Source organism: Mandrillus leucophaeus, unplaced genomic scaffold, assembly GCF_000951045.1.
Source record: "Mandrillus leucophaeus isolate KB7577 unplaced genomic scaffold, Mleu.le_1.0 Scaffold18, whole genome shotgun sequence".
NCBI classification, from domain to species: Eukaryota; Metazoa; Chordata; class Mammalia; order Primates; family Cercopithecidae; genus Mandrillus; species Mandrillus leucophaeus.
The window spans coordinates 2,757,355-2,775,203 of NW_012101809.1; the positions used below are offsets into that span (position 1 = coordinate 2,757,355).

At 51.1% G+C, this 17,849-nt stretch overlaps 1 protein-coding gene across 4 annotated transcripts in view; it reads left to right on the forward strand.

Moving 5' to 3' along the window:
* Positions 1–8,260, forward strand: part of BTRC (beta-transducin repeat containing E3 ubiquitin protein ligase) — a 228,348-nt gene extending 220,088 nt beyond the window's left edge. For all 4 annotated transcript variants that reach the window (XM_011977424.1, XM_011977425.1, XM_011977426.1 and 1 more), the window contains 2 exons: positions 1,445–1,637; positions 4,099–8,260. In XM_011977424.1, the coding sequence (XP_011832814.1) occupies positions 1,445–1,606 (162 nt within the window). In that variant the 3' untranslated portion in view covers positions 1,607–1,637; positions 4,099–8,260. The remainder of the gene's footprint in view (positions 1–1,444; positions 1,638–4,098) is intronic.
* The last annotated feature ends 9,589 nt before the right edge of the window (positions 8,261–17,849 follow it).

Below are 17,849 nucleotides of genomic sequence, written 5' to 3' on the forward strand. Positions count from 1 at the left end.
AAAAAAAAAAAAAAAAGAAAGAAAACAAAAGCTGGGCGTGGTGGCATGTGCCTGTAGTCCTCACTACTTGGGAGGCTGAAGCAGGAAGATCACTTGAGCCCAGGAGTTTGAGGTTACAGTGAACTATGATCACACTATTGCATTCTTACCTGGGCAATAAAGCGAGACCCTGCATCTAAAAATGACGATCATGATGACGCCTGTAATCCCAGCACTTTGGGAGGCCAAGGTGGATGGATCACGAGGTCAGGAGATCGAGACCATCCTAACACAATGAAACCCCATCTCTACTAAAAATACAAAAAATTAGCCAGGCGTTGTGGTGGGCGCCTGTAGTCCCAGCTACGTCTGAGGCAGGTGAATGGCATGAACCCAGGAGGCAGAGCTTGCGGTGAGTGGAGATCACGCCACTGCACTCTAGCCTGGGCAACGGAGCAAGACTCTGTCTCAAAAAAAAAAAATGATGATGATGATGATAAAATTGGAGTGGAGATAACATTGTTTAGTAAGGGGTGTGAGATTGTTTTCCAGTATGCTGGGAACATTCTACATCTTCATCAGGGTAGTGGTAACTGCCAGTGGTATGCTAGAACAGGCTCATACTCACTTATGAGAGCCAACTATTCATGAATTTTGCAAGCTGGTTGACTATTACTAGCTTATAATTGGCCATGGTAGGAGTTTTTAATGCCGTGGAAATCTACCAGTGGTTTTACAAAGTAGCAAAGTTGGTTGATAAACATTTATCAGCATACTGCTTATTGCTCACCAATCCTTGACCTCTGATTATAGAAGGAACTTAGAAGATAAAACCAGGGAGGTAGTAAGGAATGCTGTCATCCACCCTAAGCCAAAAAGGGTTGGCATGAGAAACTATTAATAGCATGCTATTTAGCATGTCTTGGCCAAAGAATATTACTTTGTTTACAGCTGCCTAGTATTTGACTTTTCCATGCTGCCTTTAGCCAAAGTAAATTTTCTTTTTTTTTTATTTATTTATTTATGTATTTATTTAGACAGAGCCTCACTCTGTTACCTAGGCTGGAGTGCAGTGGCATGATCTCAGCTCACTGCAACCTCTGCCTCCCAGGTTCAAGCAATTTTTCTGCCGCAGCTTCCCAAGTAACTGGGACTACAGGCATGTGCCACCATGCCCAGCTAATTTTTTATATTTTTAGTAGAGATGGGGTTTCACCGTGTTAGCCAGGATGGTCTAGATCTCCTGACCTCGTGATCCGCCCGCCTCGGGCTCCCAAAGTGCTGGGATTACAGCCGTGAGCCACTGCACCTGGCCTCTCTCTTTTTTTAAAAAAACAACTTCATGGTAGAAAATTAACAGCAAACCATAGCCTTTCTGTAGACTCCTTTTGACATCTTGCTGAATTTGTGTCCTATTGATTTTGAGTAGTTCAAGTTCCTACCCTTTTTGTTTCTACTTCTTTAGGAGCATTCCGGAAGAGTTTTTCGACTCCAGTTTGATGAATTCCAGATTGTCAGTAGTTCACATGATGACACAATCCTCATCTGGGACTTCCTAAATGATCCGGCTGCCCAAGCTGAACCCCCCCGTTCCCCTTCTCGAACATACACCTACATCTCCAGATAAATAACCATATACTGACCTCAAACTTGCCCAGGTATCAAAATCTATTATGTACATAACACTGTGGGTAGGAGACAGGATATTAGCTGTAAGGTATTGCTAGTTCATGGAGCTTTCTCCTGCCATTTGTGTCACCAAGTCCTGTAAAGCCGAGGAAGCAGACAATGTGAGACAGGGCTGAAGCTGCCACAGTGCCTTTCACCAAGGTAGCCAGCCTCAGTTCTAGGTGATTGTAGGGTCCTATGTGTGTGGTAGGCCTAGTCATTCCTGCCCTAGTTATCTAGTAGTACTGTTATGAAAATAAAATGAGATTTGAATCAGTTTGAAAACTAAGTAATGACCCAAAGGCCTGTGATGTTTAAGTTCCCAGATCACACAATACCTACAATAGAGACGTTTCAAGCCAAGTAGACACTCTGATGTCTAATGTGTGAATGGCAACATCTCTTGGTGAAAGTTCACACTGACATAGAAATAAAAGGGCAGATTTTAAAAGGAATATAAAAAGTAGCTTTTATATTCCTATCCCCATTCCTCAACCCTCCAAAAAGAGGACCTGTCTTTTGACCTCTGACGTTGGTGAGAACTCCATGTGTCCTCCCACTCAAGTCTCCAAACTCTCTCTCAGGCAGGGGAAGATCCTAAAATACCCAGGTGGTCCATACATATTATGGTATATTCAGATCATACGTGGTGTTCTGACCAGTTTGAATACACTAGGTTGTTGCCAGTTTGAGAAGGCTGCCCTAGCTGCTGAGTTCTCCTGGCGGAAGTACATGTTCGCTATACGTTTCTGCATCTCTCTTTGCAGTGTTCCACTGAGGGCAGTGATTTACATCCAACTGGGCTTGCCTCAGCACCTCTTTCTCTCACAGAGGACACGGTTCATCGTTCCTCAGCCAAGTCGCACAGGCTATGTGCCCTTGGACAAGTAACTTCCCAGAGCCTGAATCTCCTGATGAGTAACATGAGGGGCACTGCTCACCTCATGGAGCCCTGTGAAGGCTGCATGGAGATACTGTATGGAAAATTCCTAGTGCTTAGCACAGTGCCGAATACATAGCATGCCCTCAGGAAAAACTGGTCATTAGTATTAATACTGCAATCTCCCTATACCTACCCCCTCCTTTTGCCCAAAATTTTCTCTTCGTTAGACTTCTGTGACACTTTGCTATTTTTAATATTCTTCCTGGCTCTCTGATTATTTGTGCCTCTTTCCCCCTCACTCCTAAGAGTCTGTTTCTGGCTTTTCTTATTATTTTTATTTTATCTTATTTCTTTTTTTTGAGACAGAGTCTCGCTCTTTCACCCAGGCTGGAGTGCAGTGGTGCGATCTCGGCTCACTGCAAGCTCTGCCACCTGGGTTCACACCATTCTCCTGCCTCAGCCTCATGAGTAGCTGGAACTACAGGTGCCCGCCACCATGCCAGGCTAATTTTTTGTATTTTTAGTAGAGACGGGGTTCCACCATATTAGCCAGGATGGTCTCGATCTCCTGACCTCATGATTCACCTGCCTCGGCCTCTCAAGGCCAAGCCACCGCGCCCGGCCTATTTTATTTCTTGAGACAGGGCTTCGCTCCTGTCGCCCAAGCTGGAGTGCAGTGGCACAATGTCAGCTCACTGCAACCTCCACCTCCCAGGCTCAAGTGATTCTCCTGCCTCAGCCTCCTGAGTACAACAGGCACACAACACCATACCCAGCTAATTGTTTGTATTTTTTTTGTAGAGATGGGGTTTCACCATGTTGCCCAGGCTGGTCTCGAACACCTGAGCTCAAGTGATCCACCTCCCTTGGCCTCCCAAAGTATTGGGATTACAGGTGTGAGCCACCATGCCTGGCCTCTCTTTCTTCCTTATCTAAGTTCCTTCTTAGGCTGCCTTCTCTCTTCCCAAAGCTTCAGATCTCATCTCAATGTAGAAGACTCAAATTTCTGTCTCCAGTCCAAGCCTCTGCTTTAATCTCCAGGCCACATTTCCAGCTGCCATCCACACAGCTGTCCTTGAAGATAGCAAGAGCACTTCTAGTGCTCACATCCTCAACTACACTGTCCCCTCCTTTACACTGCTGGTACCCTCCAGCCACACAGCCGGGCCAGCTTTCCTTGATTCCCCCACTTCTGTTAGTGGCACCACCATGCTCATGGCCACTCAAAGGCAGGGCCGACAGACCATCCCCGACCCCTGCCCTGCCATTCTACAGGGCAAGTGAAAGCTGTGCCAACCGTGGTCACTCTCAGCCTAAAGACATCAGAGTCACTCTGCTTGAACACCACAGCCCTGAGCATGTCAGCAAGCCCTGCCTTTAGTGTAACTTCCCCATCAGTCCAGGTCACCTTTGACAGAAGCTCCTGCATGGCATAGACAGAGAGCAGGCATTAGGAAGGACTCCTAAGCCTTTTCCCCATTGGCAGCTAAGTGAATGCTCTTTTTTCTTCAAGCAAGTAAGAAATATCGAAAAGGGGGCTAATGACTGTTTGCTCTGTTTTCACACAGGACCCATTAAAGTTGCGGTATTTAACGTATCTGCCAATACCAGGACGAGCAACAACAGTAACAATCAAACTACTGCCCAGTTTCCCCGGACTAGCCGAGGAGCAGGGCTTTGAGACTCCTGTTGGGACAGTTGGTTTGCAGTCGGCCCAGGACAGTCTACTCAGCACAGCTGACTGCTTCAGTGCTGCTATCAGAAGATATCTTCTATCTTTTGTGAATGATTGGAACTTTTAAACCTCCCCTCCTCTCCTCCTTTCCCCTCTGCACCTAGTTTTTTCCCATTGGTTCCAGACAAAGATGACTTATAAATATATTTAGTGTTTTGCCAGAATCTCTCTTGCTTTGCCATTAAGCAGAAGAACTAGTTTTCCTGTATAGCCTGCTGGGAGAGACCCAATTCTAGGGGATGGGGGATGCAGCTTCAAGCCAGACAGTACCCAGTGTCTCCCTGTTAACTGCAGGAATGCCAAGCACCTGGCCAGAGCAGCCCAGCCCTAATATGCTTAGGAGGAGACAGAGCTCGCTTTGTTAGCCTCTGGGGCAAGAAAAAGAAAACACAAGAATGTATACACTGGAAGATTTGGGCCTCCTGCCTGCCTTCTCTTTGTTTCTGTTCCTCTTCCCATCTACTTGCCTACTCCCCTTCAACCTTTCTTCTCTGTCTGCTCCACCTGAGAAGAAAGTGTATGAAGAGAGTGTCCTCCTCTAGCATGAGCCAGATCAGCCAGAAAATGCAACACTTGGAAGAGTTAAATGCTGTTCAGTGAAGATTTCAGCCCCAGACCTTTGCTGCAAGTGACCCTGTGGCAGCAGTGGATTCTCGGACATGATATTCTCATCATATTTGCAACTCCTCTCTCCTTCTTCCCCACACCCAAAAGGAGGATGGGGGGCGGGGGGCGGGGAGAAGAAGTTTCCTGGGCTCCATCAATGGCTGGATCTTTTCTGGACTCAGCAGTGTCCTTGATTCCATGTAGAGTGTGGAAAGGAGTTGCTGATTGCATTTCCTCTCATTAACAATTAGGTGTGTAATAAAAAGCATTGTACTTCATCTTAAATCACTGGTAAGGCTCAGCCTACAGAAAGGTTTGAAATGGCCAGAACCAAATGCTTGGTGCATTCTGCATAATGGTTTCCATCTCCGATTTCCTCATCAGGGCCTGTGAGTACCCTGCCTGTATCTTTGCGAAGACCCTGATCAAGGTAGCTTAAGAGAGAGAGGAGAAAACACTGGTTTTCTTGTTTGTTTGTTTTTTGTTTTTGTTTTTGTTTTTTGGCCAGTTAAATATCATCTCTCAAAAATTGATCTCACCATGTCAACTTTGCACTGCAGAACCTTCCTTCTGCTTCTCCCACACCCAGTATTTGCAGAGGGGCAAAGCTGCCCAAGAGAGAGGATCAGGGTGGAGTATGGCATACAGGGTTTATAAATGGGACAAAAACTGCCTTTTCTTCCTCCTCCTGACCTTATTTTACTCTTCACTCTCCCCAGCCAATAAAATGTCTGTGGTGATTGGCAAACAGCATAAATGGCTGGACCTCGGCAAGGGTCAGGTAAACCTAGCCACTCAGAAGGCAGCTGTGTGAGCTGCCAAAGCTAGTGGGCTTCAGGTGCAAGGGCACCTGTGCCACACCAACCTGGGAGCACACAGAATACTATTAATGTGCACCCAGCTGGTCTCCCCAGGCAAGAAGGTATCCTCTTCCCAAGGTGTACCCAGACTGGATGTTGTGACTACATATTTGAGAGTCAGTTTATGCATATGCACTCTACCTTTCCTGCTTTATGAGTATTTTTAAGCTTTTAGTTCAAGGTTATATTCAGAAAATATTTCCAGTGTAATGATACGTCGTAGCCTAGGAAATATTTTCTCAATGTAATTCCCTTCCCAGCTACCCAAATGCTACAGAGAAATGTTTTCTACTTGGCCAGTATCAGGGTTCGTCATCTATTGTGTTGACTATTAATGGCTTTTTGATTGGGTAAGGATTTTGCTATAGGTGAAGATAGGGGGCTGTCAGCCCTGAAAAACACACAGGTCAGACATTTAAAAGGCATGGGTTTCAAGCTGTCTCAAAATATTGTCCAATAGCCATAATTTTACCAGCCCTTCTGTCATATGCTGCTATTACAAAGTGGAAGCTGTTGAATGTTTATTGGTGCCCAGGGTTTTGCTCTCCAATCTAGGTTCAGTTGAAGGAATATTGTTTCTAAGACTGTTTTGAAACATGTCCGGTACATCACAAAGGAGATCAGGTCGAATCCTACAGATGTGGAGCCATTCCCCCAGTTCAGGATATTCTCCAAGTTGTCCTCTGCTGCTGATGGAAATGGGAATGAAGTTAAGTGGTCTGAAAAACTTGAATCGTTCACATTTCTCAGCCCTGGGGGTCATTTACCAGTTCATTGTAGAAGAAATAATCAGGTAAGTAAAAGTTCATTTCCAGAGAAGGTAAACCCCACTTACCATCTCTGCATGATTTCAGTGGGAATTGATTATCACTAATCCCCAGCTGGGCTAGAATAAATGTAAAGTTTGACCTTTTTAAAACAAAAAGAGAGACAAAGTCTCAGCACATTCCAAGGAGTGATAGAAACAGAGCTGAAGGTGTCCTCATGGTAGATTAGTCTCTTCTCACTAAAATTTATTTTCCAACGTAGGGCCTAAAGGAAACGTTTTTTAAAGACAGGCTGAAACCCCTTCGAAGGCAGAGGAAGAGGTACAGACATGTGACCTTTTGGTGCACACTGGGGCTACTTGGACAAGACCAACATGCCTTGCTGCACGTGTGTGTATTTCACTGCTGAGAACATCCTTTAACTTTGTGTGCAATTTGAAAGGATGTGAATCATGGATGGAAGGCCGTTTGTACATGTCCCTTGGCAAAATTCTTTCTGGTGTCTCCTAACTTCAGAGACAGGGACTCTTTTGGATCTCTATTGACAGGTAATAAAGTCTGGCCCTCATAACTTGTTTCCGAACTAGAAAAGACTGTGAGACCCCTACATCATTCTTGTTTTTCTGCTTGAGTAAGAACAATCCTTTTTTATTTTTCTTCTGTATAGTCTAAAGCTACAGAGGAAAAAAATGCACTCTTCCCTTGCTGGCTGCTGGTACCATTGGTCTAAACAGCTGTAGTTGGTCTACTCCTTACTTAGCACTTGATTGTGTGGGGAAAAAAAGGTGGGAGGGGTGGGGAATACTGGAAATAATCAGGGCAATTTTTTTTCTTTCCTATAATTGGATTAGATACCTTGGTACTGTTAACCTTCTCAGCATCTCCCTTTTGCCTTAGATGGCAACACCCTCCAGCCTGAAGCAGAGCAGTCCAACCCAGATTAGTGCAGCCCTGAGACTTAGGGTACAGCCTCCCTGGTCTTCCTCCACACAGCTGATCACCAACAGACCAGACCTCCTTTAACCACAGTGTCAACAGAGTGTTGGAAAGAGAACCATCTCTTAGAAAACTGAGTTTCACTTCTTTACCTGTAGCTCATCTGTGGTGTCAGAATCCTTTGAGCTGAAGAGAGAAATCAAAAGAGCATGATGATGGCTGCCTGGTTTCAGGTGGAACTTAATGCATTGATCTTTAGAAACCTCTTCTGTTGGAAGTAGAGTAGCTATGATCTAAAATGTCCTGGAGGCAGACGACATTGAAAATATGTGCTTTCCAACCAGCACAGCTGGCGCACTTAGCTCCTGATTGGATGTGTGTGTGTTTTATTAAGGATCAGTGCAGTAAGTGTTTTAAAGTGTTACCTCCTCTCCTAACCCTTCCCCTTCTTGGACACTGAAGGAAAAGACCAACTAGGATGTTAGCCCTCTGGGCACCAAGGAAACTAACAGCTTTCTCAAAGCGGTGACCACTCAGGCCGGCCCAGACAGATCTGAGGGATGACCAGTGCACTCCAGCGATGGGACAGGCCTAGCAACACATGTGAGCTTCCCCGAGAGCTTTCAACTGGTTCAGCTCTTTGTTCTCTAGACTCTTAAGTACTGACTGCTTTGACTTTTGTGATTATGTTATGGTGATGTGTAGTCAATGTACCAATATGTTCACAACCTAGGATCATGGTAATAGAGTGTGTTTTGGTTTTTTTTAACTGTTCAGAAAAAAAGTAACTTAAATTACAAATATAAGATTAAAGCGAATTTTCTAAGTGTCTTGTCTCCTTGCCCCAACATCAAAAAGGACAATACACTTTTCAGTATACAGACTGAGGGAGTGCACAGATAGGATACCTTTGCAGATAATCTGACGTGAGAAAACAAGATGAGAGAAAGCAGGACTGGATGCTGTGGGTGAGTGTGGGGTGCCAGCATACACCTACTGTTCCATGTTGAGTTAAATTGAAGCCAAAGTCATGTCTCATTTGTGAATTGGTCACCTTAGCCAACCACAGCCCAACCTGAATGCAGAATTTACATTTTTCTCAGCCCCTCAGCGGTGAAAAGACTTGAGTTTCCCCTACATCCCATTTGATCAGTTTATAGGCAAGCAGGCTCACGTCTGGGAGCAGTTTCCAGAAGGACTCTAACAAGCTGTAAGAATGAAGGCACCCTTGACTATCTGGGGTATGACATTGCAGTTCCTGAGTGAAATCCCCATTCCCTCCTTCAACCAAACCTAGAGAGGTACAAGGCTGCAGGCAGTGGCCGAATGGGACTCTCTCTCCCCGTTGGCCCTGTTCCCCTCCCCTCTCTAGTGTCACAAACAGGATCCTTGTCAAAATTGACCCATCCTTCTTTTAGATCTATGAGCTTTTTGTATTAGTAACCCTTCCACATGACCAAGGCTCCCTGGCCTCCATCAGCCTTGTAGTCTCATTGTCTTGTCTGGACTGACAACCCTTGGCAGATGAGGAAACTGAGGAGCAAGAAAAGGGACCCACATTGCCCAAAACTACACTGAAGAATCCTCCCTAACAACTAAGGGCAGGCAGCACCCGAGAGAGAAGGAAGGGAGGGAGGCGTTAGAGGAACCACTCTGGGGCCACTGGTATCTGCTCAGTTAATGTTCCTCATCAGCTGGGCTCCTGAGCAGAGGCTGAGCCTAAGGATTTGTGGACCTCACCCTCACACCATGTCAGATCTCTTCCCCAGGGAGGGTGGGGTCTAGGGCCTGCCCTGCGAAGACTCAGCCCTATAGCTGTGGTTTCCTACTGCCCGGCGGGGCCAGGAATCCCTCCCCGCTTTCAATCTAGAGCTGTGCCACCATCAGCAGTGACTAAAGGGAGGAGACCTCTCTTCTTCCTGATTGGCTCTTGCCAATTAAGAGCATTTTATTAGGCTGCTAATTAAAGGCACTTCGTTAGCAGCAGGAGAGGCCAAGTGGGTGCCTGGTGAGACGGAGCTGAAGCCAGGAGAAATTGTTTTCCTCCCCCCATGGAAACAGCCTCTCAAGGAACCCTCTCCGTCCCCACCCTCTCCTGCTGTGCCTACTACACCCCTTGCTTTCAATTAGCAACTCTGAGGGGAGCAAGGTCATTACCAAACCCGGGCTGGAGCGCCCACCATCACCAGCCCCACCTCAGGCTGCGTGCGATCCTCAGGGACTGGCCAGGCCCCCAAGCACCTCGTGAGCCTGGGCCCAGGGAAGGAGAGGCTGAGCAGCCCAATGGGGAGTGTGCTGTCCCCACTAAGGAATGGAGCGTGACTCCCCAAGCAGCTCAGGTGAATGTCACCTGGTCCTCATCATTGGGGCCATCCCTAGCAGTCACTGGATGACCAGTCACTTGTTCACACAGTGTAAATCCCCATGCCCCTTTCCTCAACAAACACTCATGATTTCATGGAGGAAATGTGCCCTTCCCACCCGTGAGGGACAGTCCCTGCCCATTTTCCAAGAGCACAGTCCACGTAGACCCTGAATAGGTCCAGGAGGAGAGGGGGCTGACAGTTTTACAGTCCCAGCCATGCAGACCCTTGAGAGACTCCTGGCCCTGAGCTCACGTCGAATGTGAGGCACTTCCCCTGGATGGTCTGATGATCCCCCTGCAAGACAGGAGAGCCTGGCTATGACCTAGCACATGGGGGCTGGCATGCAGGGACACCCCCTCTCCAGAGCCCTGCCTCTCCCATCTTGTGCCCACCTCACCCCTCAGTTAACTGCAGAATTAGCACCATCCCGGGCTGTGAGGGCAGATTTATGACTAGGCCTGCCTCCCTCCACTTAACCCGAGGCCGGCCCAGGCTCCAGACACTAAATTAGATTTTTGACAATTAGAGAGACTAATGGGCACATAGCCATCCCCAGAGCCAGATATCCAGATCCAGCAAGGCCATTCTTTAATATCCACCACCGGCCAGCCCAACCCTCCCCTGGCCGCCCCCTTCTCCCTCCCGTGGGTGGGCATTTCTCTCTCTGCCCCGGCTCTGCGTGCACTCCCGAGCTGTCTCTGGTTCCTCTTCCCTCTCTCACCTACTCTTGCCTTCCAGCCCCTTGCCCAGTGCCAGCCTGGCTCTAGAACTCTGCCCCTCTCATTGCCTTCAGCCTCCTTTTTGTACTTTGAACGCTTCCGTCTTCAGCCCCCCTTTCCCCAGGGCCTATCTATCTGTAATCTTCCATCTGCCCTGAGGAGATTGCAAGCCCCTTGAGGGCAGGGGCTTAGGCCCTCTCTGGATCCTAAATGCTCTGCACCCAGTCAGTGTTTACTGTTTGTTGTTTCCTGAGACTCCGACTCCTTCCTCTCCCTTCCTCTGAGCTGCTGGGTTTTCAAGGCCCACCCACCTTGCCGTCTTGGCCCCAGGCCCACCCTGGCTCTGGCCTGGCTCTGCTGGGCTTGGGTGGCTCCCCCTTCCCTGCAGCCCCACAGCTCTGGCCAGTCTTGGGTTGGCTGGGTAATGAGATTGCAGTAAGTAGTGGGGGGAGCTGCTCACATTCACTCAGGCGGACTCATAGCTCTGTCAGGCTGATTGGTCCTGAGTGGAGGCACAAATGGCCCCCCATGGACGCACTGCGATTGGTTGTAAAATTACAAGCATTTGTCCTGCTGTCAGGGGCCTTCCTCCTGCCCCTCTGCCTCCCTGCCTGGGCTCCCACCATTCGCCACCCATTCCTCTCCCCAATGAGGTTGGACCACAAACCCCGAAGGACCTGGCCAGGGGCCACCACAGCAGGTAGGGCTAAGAGGCTGAGGCTACTAAGCTCCCAATGGGCAGGTTTTCATACCTTGTACCTGGAGTGGTCACAGTGCAGGCTGGCCTCAGAGTGAAGTGACCCTGTGCTCAGGGTTTCCTGGCCCCTGAGGGTAAGTGGGGGTGGGGGCCCCAGGGCAAACAGGCCTTGGGATCCTCAGGAGAGGAAGAGGTGTCCCAAGCCCCAGGCTTCCTAGGGACAACCAGTGCCTATAACTTTAGATGTGGTCCCAAGCTGGAGCTGTGGAGCGAGGGGTGGCTGGAGGCCTGCCCTGCTGAAGGGGAGAGCAGCAGAAGTCCGGTCGGCCACAAGAACCCATCTCTTCTCCCTCCAGATGGCCAGACCCTTGCCCTGTATCCTGACCCCCAGCTAAGGACAAATCAGCCCTCAGGAGAGTCCCTGAAGCCTAGGCCAGAACGAAAAGCCAGCATGGCGCACCAGAGCCTTGCTATGGTTACTGGTCTGCAGGCTGAATCCTCTAGGCCTGGCTCTTGGACACCCTCACCCTGGGCCTTGGCAGGGGCCGGGTTACCCCTGAGCATGAGTGCCTTGAAATCCCACCTAGTGCCCTCTTATGCTCACACAGAAACACCCACTACTTCTGGCTGAGACCCAGGCATCAGCCCAGGCCCTATCACCCCAGCTGCACGGCCTCCTTCCCACTCTCATTTCTCCAGCCAGGCCCCAGACCCCAGCCCCTGACCAGCTCCCAGCTCCAACCTCGGTCCTTCCTCTCTGGAGGCACCAGGGCACCTTGTAACCTGCTTGGAGGGATGCTGAGGGACGGTTTCCCCAGCTTGGAGAGGGGAGCGTTAGGGAAGCAGCGTCTCCTGGCTGTGGGCCACAAGGTGCCTTCCTGCCATCCGTCACTCATTCGAAGCCCAGAATGTATTTGCTGTAATTACATCTTTAATTAGGGTGGTGACGGCTCATTGTTCACCAACAATGATGGATGGGTCTTCCTGCTTGCCATCCTCCCTGTCCAGCACCCTCCAGGTCAGCTCTCCCCCAGCTTTGGGGCTGGGAAGGATACATGAGCACAGGCTCTTCTCCCACCGAGTCCCAGGCCCTGAGTCCTAGGAGCAACCGTGAGCTCTACCCCAAGGGTGACGATGTCCTTCTGGGCCCCTGGGGGCTCCCAAGGGACTTGACAGATCCCGATACCTTCACCCAGGGCTCCCTGCAGCAAGGCTGCAGATCTCCTCATAGCCACCAGATGTCTCCTTGGTCCAAACTGGCCAGGCTGGGGTGTGGCCTGACATTGCCCCACTCCCAGCCGCCACACACATGCCACATCACCACGCCCAGACTGGTCCCTGGGCCACATGCTCCTCATCACAGGAGCTGACAGGTGCAGAAAGAAAGACTCACGGTTCACAAGCTGGAGGGTGAGTGGGCAGCCTTAACTCCAAGCTCCCTGTGAATGAACTGGGGTCTCTGACCAAGGCGAGGCTTCCCTTCCCCCACACACCTACACGCACCCAGGCCGTATGCCCAGGCCCCAAGCTGCAGGTGGTGGATGTTTGGTGACTCCGAGAGCAAATGGGTCCATCAGTGAGAGGAAATCCCTGCTCCTGTTTGGAGATCACGGGCTGGTTGGGGCCCATGGTGAGCAGAGGGGCCGGGACAGGCCACGGAGGCCCAGGAGCCTCCAGGAGGCTTGTGGAGATAAGAACCCTAATCTGAGTTAAAGCCCCCAGTGGCATGCTCCTGGCTGTGTGACCTGGGTGTGTCCCCTAACCTCTAAGTGTTCCCTCATTTATAAAAGGGGAGTGAGAACAGAACCCCACCACAAGAGATGGCTGCCTGGATTTTCACTGCAACACCACTTGCCAAGTGAACAGAGCAGGCCAAGGTGGGAGCCACAAGGGAAGGGGGCTGCGGGACAGCTGCGGCCACAAGGAGCTGGGAGAGGGACCTCACACCTTGGTATGAAAAAGACCTCAACAACTCCAAGCTTTGTTGGGCACAGAATGGGAGGAGGGGGTGGCAGGGCTGTAACAAGGATGGCATAGGATTGGGTGCACAGTAGTTGCGCAGGACATACTTGTTGATAGGAATTGGGTAGGGGGGCTCCTTTCAGAAGCTGAGGAAGCTCTTCCCAGTGTGGGCATGATCTGATCAGGGCAGGGGCCTGGTGAGGGAGGCCGCCATGGGGATATAGGGATGGTATCTTCTTCATAGGATGGTCGTGAGTACACTGGGAGAGGTGAATGGATTAGAAGTGCTCAGGGGGCTGGGCACAGTGGCTCACGCCTGTAATCCCAACACTTTGGGAGCGCAGATCACCTGAGGTCAGGAGTTCAAGACCAGCCTAGCCAACATGGTGAAACCCTGTCTCTACTAAAAATACAAAAAAATTAGCCGGGCGTGGTGGCACATACCTGTAATCCCAGCTACCTGGGAGGCTGAGGCAGGAGAATCTCTTGAACCCAGGAGTCGGAGGTTTCGGTGAGCCAAGATCATGCCACTGCACTCCAGCCTGGGCAACAGAGTGAGATACTCTCTCTCAAAAACAACAACAACAACAACAACAACAAAACTCATCAGGGGACTGGGAGCGGTGGCTCATCCTTGCAATCCCAGCATGTTGGGAGGCCCGGGAGGGCGGATCGCTTGAGTCCAGGAGTTCCAGCCTGGCACAGGGGAAAGGGTGTTGGAGAGACACCTTTGAATGCCAGCAGGGGCATGGAGCCCGTGAACTGCATCTCTTTTGTGTCAATGTTTATGGATACGTGGTCGTTGTAGTACCTCATCTTTAAGGTACTGGCCTTGGAGACAGCAGGGCAGGCGAGCACAGGTGGCTTCAGGAAGGGTAGCCAGCAGGAGGGGAGGCAGATGGGGTGTGCCCTCTGCCCTTTCTACTTTCAGCTTTACAGTTCTGAGACTCCCATCCCTCCATGGGGCCTGTCATTTCCCATGGAGCCGCCCTACTCCCGGGGATGGCCTTTCAGCATCCCCACTCTTCCCCAGCGACCCTCTCCACCCTGCAGGGACCCCCTCCCCAGGATGGAAGCCCAGGCTGGAAGGAAGAGTTGTACCTAGCGGTAAGTATGCGCAACATTACATATGTATATTGGAGAGTAAATAACCGCAAAAAGCGCCTTGTAAATAGACTCCGAGTTTATCCTTTATTAATGAGGCACCGAGTGCCCCGCTGTTTTAGAGCAGCGAGACTTTCATAATATCAAAACCTAAATTACACTTGCGTCTCTCATCCCACGGACGAGCATCTTTCAGCCCCATTTGCAGAGTGAGTAAGCAGGAATCCCTCCTTGCCTGGCTGGGAGTTGGTGGCACCTTTCTTCTGACTGGAGTGAGGGTGGATATGGACACACACACCCCAAGTCCCTGGAGAGCCCCGAGTCTAAGGCCTCAGGGTCCCATGGATGAGGGCTGCCTGGGATCCTGGCCTCCGTTCCTTGCACGGAGTTTACCAGATCCAGGGGCTGCCCCAGGCTCTGAGGTTTACTCTTTCAATGTAAGGCAGTGGACACTTAGAAGCTTTGTGATCAAGTTACTCCCCATCTCTCAGCTCAGTTTATACATGTGTAAAACAGGGATAATATCTTCATAGGATGGCCACGGAGACACTGGGAGAGGTGAATGGATTAGAAGTGCTGGGGGGTGAGGGGGGGCTGGGCGCAGTGGCTCATGCCTTGCAATCCCAGCACATTGGAGGCCAAGGCAGACAGATTGCTTGAGCCCAGGAGTTCCAGACCAGCGTGGTCAACAAAATAAGAACCTGTCTCTACAAAAAATACAAAAATTAGCTGGGTCTGGTAGCTTGTGCCTGTAGTCCTGGCTACTCAGGAGGCTGAGATGGGAGGATCACCTGAGCCCAGGAAGGTGGAGGCTGCAGTGAGCTGTAATCGTGCCACTGCACTCCAGCCTGGGCAACAGAGTGAGATCCTGTCTCAAAAAAAAAAGTGCTTGGGGGTGGTGCTTGACAAATGTGAGCGGTGATGATGATATTGATGGTGACAACAATGACTAATTCCCCTCTTTGGGATGGGACATCAGTGTCTTCTATTCAATTTCTGGAATGGACCATGTGGCGGGGGGGCCCCAAACTCCAGCCCCATCCTGGCACAAAGGCGCTGCGCTGAGGATGGGATGCCAGGGCCCCTCTCACTCCAGCACGTTCAGGATCTGACCTTGCTGTGTCCCCCAACTCTGGGGCAGAACCCAGACCCTCTGGGCCCCCTCGATTCCCCAGGTCCAAGACCCCTCTCAGGCTCCCTGGGGATTGCATCTGTTCTGCTCTGGGCCTGGGCCAGACTGGCTAGGCAGGCAGGTAGGCAGGCGGGTGCAGTGTGGGCAGGATTTACAGCTTGGCCAGCCAGGTTCCTGGTGCTCCGGTGGGCGTCATGTCGCGTCTGTCCCATTATATGGACAGTTGAGTTTAATAGTCATTGTGTGCTCACTCGGAGCCCAGCAAACATTGCGGGGCGACACCCCCTCCACGTAAGCCACCCGCTCCCCAGCCACACGGCCCATCCGTACAGTAAATTAAAAATATGAATCACTTCTCCCCACTGCCTCCCCAAACGCTCATCTTGTCAGCCTCTATGTTGCCTTCATTTGTATTACCTTAATTTAATGTTAATTATGGTCTTCATTTACAAGGAACAAGCGAGCCCTGCTCTGCCAGGGGAACTTCCCCCCAGCCCTCCCCCTCAGCCCAGGAGGGAAGGGCTGGGGGAGAAGGGAAATTTGGGGGACTGCAGGAGTGAAAAGGGGAGTTAGGGAGAGGGCATGAGATGAGATCTTAGCCATCAGTGGCTAGTGGCCATTCTGGGAGGGACTAGGAGGACCTCCCATCTCCCCCATACACTCTGTCTTCAATCCTTTACTCATTCCACAGCTATGTACTGAACACATAATATGTGCCAAACAATCAGGAACCAGAGAGGTGGGGGTGGGTGTCTCTCTAGTAAGCACGAATGGAGTCCCCTCTGGGATCCTGCAGTGAATGTGGATCAGAAAGACATATCCATACCCCAAATGGGCTGGCCCCTGACCCAGCCTAGAGGGCATAGGACACAGACAAGTTGGGGAGGTTGCTCCCCTTCCCTGGACTTCCAGTGTTACCCTGCCCCAATCTGCCTCACACCCCTTCCAGGCAGGAAGTTCTTTCTGGAGTCTTTCCCAAGTCCCTCTTGTTGCAGATCAGACTAGGCTCAGAGCCTGAATGGGGCCAGGAGTGGAAGAGTGACTCCCACGCCACACTGTCTCTGGAGGGTTGGGAGGAAGGCATTGTGGGGATCAGTCATCCCACCACCCAGCACCCAGTACCCATCACCTCCCCCCCAGCCAGCCATGCAGACTCCACCAACATCCTTGTGTCTGAGAATCCTGGGAGCCCTGATTGTGACTTTCTTTTTCTGATACGGAGTCTCGCCCTGTCGCCCGGGCTGGAGTGCAATGGTGCAATCTCGGTTCACTGCAATCTCCACCTCCCAGGTTCATGCGATTCTCCTGCCTCAGCCCCCCAAGTACCTGGGATTATAGGCACACACCACCATGCCCAGCTAATTTTTTTTGTATTTTTAGTAGAGACAGGGTTTCACTATGTTGGCCAGGCTGGTCTTAAACTCCTGACCTCGTGATCTGCCTGCCTCGGCCTCCCAAAGTGCTGGGATTACAGGCGTGAGCCACCGCACCCAGCTTGATTGTGACTCTTTGGCTGTCCCTGTGCTGCCAATGAAACGCAGTCACATTCAGGCCTGTACAGCCTGTGGGGAGCACAGTAAATGTTGGTGGCTGATGTCACACGTGTGCACACGGAGCTGGCAGAAGGCCACCTGCCCACGAGCTGCCATTAACCAGGAACATCCTCCCCCCTGCCTCCCCTACATACAGCTCTTCCACTGGGGAAGAGGATCTCCAGCTGGGAATATCTTCTCGACAGATGAGGCTGCTGTGAGTGTGTTCTCTCCAGGGAACCTTGATTCCTGCATAGGGACATGTGTCCCCCAGGATCGGCGTGCCTCTCAGGTTCCGCGTGCATTTGTGTGTGTGCGCGAGCATCTGTCCAGCAGGCCCATGTGCATGTGCGCGCGCCTGTGCTCATGCACGCCCCCCCTCCCGCTGTCAGCCGCGCTGATGACATTGGCGCAGAGGAAAGTGATGACAAATGCCCGTTATCAGCGAACGAGGCCGATGACAAATGGGCGGGCGCCCGAGCAGCCCCATTACGCTGTAATAACAGAAGATGGATGGCCTGGCGCCCCCCCACCCCCACCCCGTGCCGGTAACGGGAGCCGATCCTGCTCCGCTAGCCCGGGAGGGAGCCCAGCCTCTGCCGCCGGGCCGCCAATCACGGCGGGGCCCAAGACGCCCAGATCGAGGAGCCGCGAAACCACGCGGCCCTCCTCGGCGGAGGAACAAAGCCCTGCGCTCAGCGGCCACAGGGTGCTCACCGGGCATCTGGCCTGCCTGCCGCCAGGACATGCAGCTGTGCACACACATGGCCTGCACATGCGCCAGGCGCCTATGTCCTTGTAGGGTGCACCTGCAGCACTTGTCCAGGCACAACCCTGACCTCGTGGGACCATGCACACATCCTTTTGTGTTATGCATACATCTGCCACGAGACATGGATATAC